We start from the raw sequence: 8,221 nt of genomic DNA on the forward strand, positions 1-8,221 counted from the left end.
GGGAGCGCGCGGCCTGATAGAAAACAAGGTGAGCGGCTTCATTGTTTTATATCCATGTATAGATAATAATATACAATTTTCTCTCTGTTATCCCTTCATTTTCGTCTTCATGTGTCCCTTTAACTAAAATGAAATAAACAAAATCACACATACTTAATTATAAGATAAAAATGGTTTATTTTATAGTTGCCATAAAAAATGGAAATCAAATAAAGTGCAACAACGTACAGCGTTACAAGAATTGTTGTTATATTCAATATTTAGTTCTGGTATAAGTAATCAACAATCTGATCTTATTGGTCTTCAAACGCTGTCATAATTATCTTTTATTGCTGGACATGATTTTTTTATAATAAGCCGAAAAAATATGCATATTTCTTCTCTTTAATTACAATTGGATTTGTTGTTTTACAGTAAGTTAATGTTATGTTCTTTTAGAATAATCCAAATTACTCCTACTATATACAAAAGAGTTTAGATGAACAATTGAAATGAATTTACCGTGTCTGGTGCTCCAAACACCAATATAACAATAACAACCTGTCCTACCAGCAAGGCAATCACAATGATAAGGTACTGAAATAGATGAAAATAATGTAAAACATGACCTGCTGAGTTACTAATTAAATATTAACATTATAATATGCTACAAATGTGGCTGATTCTCACATGAAATGTCGATCTAGTTCAAGTACCAAATTGCTATTCTAGATATACAATGTACATTGTATAATATTAGTGCCACATGTGAATAGATTTTTCATAAATGTATTTAAAACGCACCTTTAAGAAACAATGATTTCTTTTAAAGTTTCTAGAAAACCTAGCTACTTTACGATGTATGCAATTTTTGTTATACATTAAATATACACTTCGTATTGATGACTTGAAGAAATAAAGCTATACCACAAGTATGACAGTGGTGAGAGAGCAGCAAGCACCACAGCAGCCCACGAAGGCAACAGCCATAAGCACGACTCCTAATGCAATCATGATATAACATAGTGTTGAGACCAGACTCCCAAACTCAAAATTGTCCGTACTAAAACTTGCGTCTCCTGTAATAGACATTCATAAACTATGATGGGGTATTAAGGTATTGTAGTACTGTAAAACGATTTAAATTCTCGGCGTCAAAATTCAGGGTATTCCCCCCAAAAAATGTTGTTGTTTTTTCTTTATTAGGATGAAATTGCATCATCATTATAATCAAAATCTAAAGTATTTCTAAATCAAATATGACGTTCGAAGTTTCGGGCTACAAATTTATTCACGATAACCATAAATTCGCGAAGAAATAGGTTCGCGAATATAAATAATTTTATCTTATTGTCTCTATTCGTATCAAACATACATGATTGTATCATTACAAGGTTATTTGAGAGACAAATTCTGTATATGTGACTGTAGGAAACTATAATTCAAGAAGTGAGGCTATCCAATTTAGTACGACATAATTATTTTACATATTTTTATATTTATGTATGACAGACAGGTGGGGACATTTCATATGTTAATCTTCACGAATTCACAAATTCGTGTTTTCAACATACGGAATTCACAAATTCCAGTTGTCCAATTTCACGATTTCAACTTCACGAATTTCACGATTTCAACTTTGTGAATTAGTAAATTCTGTATTTTAGAATCGTGAATTCATGAAGTTTCATTATTTTGTAAATTCATGAAAATAAAGTCCGGAGAATTTAAGAAATTGAAATGTCACCACTGTTCTTTCGTATCTATGTGTTCGTTACTTGCTCGGGTTCAATTTCATGACAATATGTGTGTACCTCCAGTCGTGTCAAATATTTGATCACGGCAAACATTATTAAATCAAATACTGTATTTGCCAAATTCTATTTCCGGTTCAATCTTACATAATTTCCATTAATTATGTTTTATTGTGAAGGAGTCAATTTTACGTAAATATCAATTCACCATTATTATATTTAAGAATGCATCGAATATCGGCTACCTTTCAAAAGTCAATCTGAAATTGGTTTAAATACTACATCAAACTTAGCACCATTAAATAGAATTAATAATCTTATAGAACATTTGATATTTCTATATCCTGAAAATAAATGACGCTGATAGTGAAATAATTTGTACTCAATGTACCAAAATATAAACAAAGTGGCTCAGCTAGATAACCAAAGAGTCACTTTTTGGAACTGTAACAAAACATGGGCATAAAGGCCTTAAACATTTCTCAAAAGTACCTTACCATATGCATTGTTGACAGTAGCTTCTATATCAGCTAGAATAGCTGTGACTTTAGGTCGAAGCCAATCATGAGCAAAACGTATCACAAAACCTGCAACGATCAGCGCCAGTGATAAAAGCTGTAATAAAGTAAAAATAAATACTAGTTTATAAGTCATTTTTCCATTCATCAGAAACGCTTTAGTTTTGCATACAAAGACAATCTAAGACATTATCAAAGTGTTTGCTTTCTGTATCGATTAACCTATAAGTGTGTATGAAAACTATTCACTACTCGGTAATGCAACAGACAATTGTTACATACAAAATGTTTCAAAAGTTATTCGAAAGACCATGCTACATATAAACATCACATCCTTAACTTTACCAGACACATGTTGATTAATTAGAAAAGGGTTTTTGGTCATTGTATCCAATGCTCAAATGCTGTAAAGTGATGGAAATACCTGTCGGTCAATAAAATGTGTTGATGTAAGATATATTAGAAATAGAAGTGTCGATTGGTTGAAATTTCATTTTTGATATATTTCTAGCATTAGTTTTTTTACCATCGGAACATATTATTGGAAAATACAATCAATAGTTCTTTTATTTCTACATACTGTGAAAATTTAAGATACCTATAAATGTAAAAAAAAAATTTTTTCTCTATTTTCTTTTTAGACAAACAGAACAACTGAGTGAATTATTAAACGATAAGTATATATATATATGCACATAATTAAGAAAGGATTTTTACAAGTATAAATATGCCATGTTTAATGAACAAACACAATTATGCGAAATAGATAGCTTATGGCGGAACGGGTATTTCTAACGGCGGATTTCCGTCATAAGACAATTACATTGGATTATATAGTAACGGCGGAAGGGTCCAATACCGCTTTCCATACCATACCGCTTTCCATACAAAATATATAGTACTTACAATGAAGACTATATTTATAACAACAAGAACTATCCTTCCTGCAAACGTCAGTAATCCCATAGTGCCTCACACAAGGAACCGGAAGTAGAATATGTATTGTTTCGCGTCGCTTGCTTCTTTTCCAATTTACTGAAGGAAATACAATTATTTTCTTATTCTATTAAAAATATACATGCACATCTTCGATTAAAATATTTTTATTGCAGAACTTCTTTAGATCTATAAACTTTTGACAAAAAGTTGAGCATAGTGTATCTTTAATGTTAGAACATGTTTTTGTGCAACAGAAGCAGTAAAACAACAACAAACAAACAATCAAAGGGCTGCAAGCTCAGTGGTATTTTCTGATCCCTGAAATCTAAATCGTACTGTATATCTGTATGTGTTTTCCTGTATAAGTTTATTTTTATGTACTATAAGTCATCTTGCAGGGCACCAGAGTTTGATACATACGGAATTTTGCATAACTAGAGTTGCATCAAAAAAAAATTATGTTAATTTTTTATGGTAGCCACACTTTATCCTTGCATATCGTGGCTATTTCCTTAACAAAGACACTAAAAAAAAGAATTAAAAAAATGTTGACTCGACTGGGATTTGAACTCCAGACCTCTCACACACGAAACGAGCGCGTTACCCCTGCACCACAGAGAAGATTTAAAATCCAATGCTGAATAAAATCAAGTGATTCTAAATTTAGAATTTCCATTGCATTTCGGGTTAGGGTAATTTCGAGGTATTTTGTTCGGGGTAAACCTGTTGTTTAGAATTGAAGTAAATAATTTAGCAAAAATCTTCTCGCCAAAACAGTCCAACATGTAGAAACTATATATTCAACTACTCGACAGTCAGATTTATTTGTGTAGTATTCGGTAATCGACATCGCTAAAAATAGCATTTTCATTGATTAAAATCATATTCATCCGCGTAATTTGTGAGTGTGCGTTTATTGACAACTCTATAAGCCAACGCTACTTTAAAAGTTTGAAGGTGTAGTAATTTCTTGAACACTTGTAACAAAAAATTGTTCTTTCTTTTAAATTGCTGGTTTTTAAGCAGTTTTGAGTGAGAACTAATTTGCGTTGTTAGGACTGTTAGGAAATTTTGTGTTAGACCGTGGATGTTAGCTATGTATTATCTGATCTGCGATCAGAAAAAACAAAAACAAAAAAACAACAACAACAAACATATAACACGGTTTTGTGTTCCTGTTTGTGTTTCATCTAAAACAAATGTCAGATGATTTAACCCTTAGGCGGCATCCTTCTGTGTGACCGATGCAGACTTAGGCGTACTGTTTGATGGTCTGCAAGGCTTGATTTTCAGTTAGTTCATATTTGAAATTATACATGCCTATGTCCAGACTGAAAGATAGACAATTCTATTTACGATATTTAGCGTGGCTATATGGCTAAAGTGTTATGACATGTTCCTGTAAGTAAATTATCGCGAAACGTATACAACATTGAAAAGCAAATGCACTTGCCTTTTAATAATTGTTAAATCTATTTAATAATCCATTCTTCCAAAATCATTTGACAATATATTCTATGTTTAGACACTGTGTAATATCGTCTCAATATACACCTATAATAACAGCAAACCAGACGAATTAGTTATACACTGGAATTTAGCAATACAGCCGTTGTTTTCTTAAATATCGACTACTAGAAACATCATGAAAGGTTGCCAACTTTAAAAAACAAATATTGACCGACTCTTGTTGCTGTTGTGTTTACTTTAGAAATTAATTATTCAGAAAACATTTTACTTATATAGAAATGAGATGAGTTTGTTACATTATATTTTAATAATAATTATTTCTTAGATATGCTGAATTTGTTATTCGGTATATAAGAATATACGATTACAATTTATAGTTGTTACCCTTTCGTCCTTTAGTATTTTAAGAGATATCATTCAGTTGTTAAAATCAACATAATACTACAATGGCGTTTCTCTTTGATTTTGTAATGGATCAACGAATTTCAATACAAAAAAAACACCTATCGATGAGCCAAAATAGCATAAATTAAAGATAGTTTGTTGGTATTTAAGAGAAAGTATAATGATATTTCAAACAATGCAACTGAAAAGTCGTACTATACTGTTTTAATAAGTTCGTATTAAATAGTACGAGTATAATAGAAATTGAAACTTGAAATCAGTGCATTGATGACAGTCATTAAATGCATCTAAACGGTTATCCATATTGCAATATACATGTCCTCTATAAATAACAATCAAATGAGAGTAAAAATCCAAATTTAACAAGCACTATAAACTATTGATCTATTAATTGTTTTTTATACAACCTGTTAATCTATTTATCATTTCAATACTGGTCTATCAAAACTTTCAATATCGGTTGAACTATATAGATTTTCGATTCTGGTTGTCCTTATATCATTTCAATACTGGTTGACCTATTTACTGTTACACTATGGTGTATATCATTTCAATACTGGTTAATCTATGTAATATTTCAATACCGGTAGAATTATATATCTTTTCAATTCTGGTTGACCTGTATAGCATTTCAATACTGGTTTACCTATTTACCAACCATTCTAATACAGGTTTATCGATATATCATTTCAAAACTGTTTGGCCTATGTAGCATTTCAATACTGGTTGACCTATGTAGCATTTTAATACTGGTTGACCTATGTAGCATTTCAATACTGGTTGACCTATGTAGCTTTTCAATACTGGTTGACCTATGTAGCATTTCAATACTGGTTGACCTATGTAGCATTTTAATACCGGTTGACTTATGTAGCATTTCAATACTGGTTGACCTATGTAACATTTCAATACCGGTTGACCTATGTAGCTTTTCAATACCGGTTGACTTATGTAGCATTTCAATACTGGTTGACCTATGTAGCATTTCAATACTGGTTGACTTATGTAGCTTTTCAATACTGGTTGACCTATGTAACATTTCAATACCGGTTGACCTATGTAACATTTCAATACTGGTTGACATATGTAGCATTTCAACACTGGTTGACCTATGTAGCATTTTAATACCGGTTGAATACCGTGTGCTCTACATGTTAATATCATTTCAATGTTTGTTTTTATTTATATCATTAAAATGCCGATTGGTCTATATATCATTTCAATATTTGTTGATCTATATACCATTTAGATACCGATTTATTTATGTATAACTTAAATAATAGTATCTTATGTCATTAATGTAGTCAGCGTATCATAAACTGTACTAGAACATGAAATTATTTATGAATTTTATCTACTTAGTACAAAAAGTTAATAAAGCGAGTCGAGCTATAGAAAATCAGAAAAGATAGATACCAATATAAGAGATATTATGTAATTATACTGCGTGTTTCCAAATATAACTTTTTGAGACAAATTATCTGGTAATTGTGCAATTTAAAATGACTTTTAACTTAAAAGCCTTCAAAATGCAGCTGTAATTTCTAATTATGTAAAATTTTCAAACAGAAGTCCTACACAAAATTCAATCGATTAAATTTCCGCACGCCGAAATCGAAGAGTTCATAAATCGTGTACCACGTACTTTGAACTCTACATAGAAACTATAAATTATTTGTAATATTTTGATAAATTGGCAGCACGAGTTTCACGTGCGATTAAAACGTAATTATGTTATGATATGTAAAACTGCATAAATTAACTGCATTTTGATCTACTTTACTATACTGTGCATTTATCGATTTTAAACGCAATTGATTTCAGGAAAAAAAATACACAGTTATATCTTGTTGATATTTGAAAGAAACATTGTCCGTTTGTATGAATACACAAGCTGTTTTAGCGATATATAAGGTAAATGTTTGTACGATGAAGCTAAATTTCAAAATTAATTCAAAACTGCTTGTGCTGGTAATACACTTGTATTTTATTTCCTTATCAAAATGTAAAAAATTTGAAAAAAAATGAGTAAAAAGTAAATATAAACAGAAACTCAGTCGTGGTTAACCTTTTTTAATTGTTTTGCTTTATTTCTAAGTATGAACGGGCTGTTATCCAGGCAAACAAGTCCAATAATAATTTTGCATATATACATTTGCATGTCCTCCTTAAAATTATGCAACAAACCCTATAGTATGATCGTTCTAGAATGGTTGCGTCATGAAATTCCTAGTCTATCTTGTAATGACCAATGACATTTCTAGATTTCAGTTTAAAACTTTCAAAATGCACATTCAAAGTGCCACTTTTACAGTTATTTTTTTGGTTTATTTTACAGGAAATCAATGAGAAAAAACAAGCCTTCTGATAAAAACTGACATCAATGGGCTTATCAGGTCTTTGTTAATTTGTAATATTTTACTTGATGTCAGATTTTTGTTAGAACTGTCATAATCAGTATGAACTAATTTATTATATAACGATTTGATTTTTTGTAATTTCGAGAAAAAGATGTGTTTTCAATATTCGTCTTAATTTCGAAATATTCAACTTGTTATCTAAGTTGTATTATGAACGTAATTCATACACTGGTTAGGTTTATTCTAATTTTTATCTGTTCATGAAATTCATAAAGTGCTATGTTCATATTTAATCTACGCAAAATGATTTCTTAAAGATATCAAGAATGTGTAAACAAATCTTGGATAAATCTCGTAGTTAAATTATCACTTACCTTAATTATTATTAACATAAAAAAATAAAAAGATGTTAAATGGGATTTAACTCCTTCATAGATTCTCCCAAGTGTCCTTTAATAATCAGGTATTTATGATCAAATGAGGTGAAAATACAGACGACGTAAATGTACCATGATGTTTGAAATAGAAGTGTTCACAATGGAATGATATTTGCTTTACAATTTCGGTCTACTTTAGAGTCATTAACTAGAGGCTCGTGTAACACAGTAAAAAAATATTGATGAAAATAATTGATAAAACATGACTGGATATAAGTTTAACATTTAGTTCAACTTAACATTTAAATGCAGTATTTTTACTGTTCGTATTAAATTAAAACTAGGAGTGTTTACAGTGGAAACCATTGAAAATGCCCTCTAACCCTGCTCAATTTTTAACCTCGGGCCAAACCTCTAAA

General features: G+C 30.4%; 1 protein-coding gene across 1 annotated transcript; it reads right to left on the reverse strand.

Annotated features, from left to right (window-relative positions):
* Positions 1 to 79: 79 nt before the first annotated feature.
* Positions 80 to 7,971, reverse strand: LOC132718036 (uncharacterized). The gene is made up of 6 exons (XM_060701638.1): positions 7,800 to 7,971; positions 3,158 to 3,286; positions 2,231 to 2,348; positions 907 to 1,058; positions 502 to 576; positions 80 to 123 (listed from the first exon to the last, which is right to left on the reverse strand). The coding sequence occupies exons 2-6, from the start codon at positions 3,215 to 3,217 to the stop codon at positions 88 to 90; spliced, it is 441 nt and encodes a 146-aa protein (XP_060557621.1). The 5' UTR covers positions 3,218 to 3,286; positions 7,800 to 7,971; the 3' UTR covers positions 80 to 87.
* Between the last annotated feature and the right edge of the window lie 250 nt (positions 7,972 to 8,221).

The sequence above is a fragment of the Ruditapes philippinarum genome, unplaced genomic scaffold (assembly GCF_026571515.1).
Source record: "Ruditapes philippinarum isolate M1 unplaced genomic scaffold, ASM2657151v2 ctg2215_1_1_1_1, whole genome shotgun sequence".
NCBI lineage: Eukaryota > Metazoa > Mollusca > Bivalvia > Venerida > Veneridae > Ruditapes > Ruditapes philippinarum.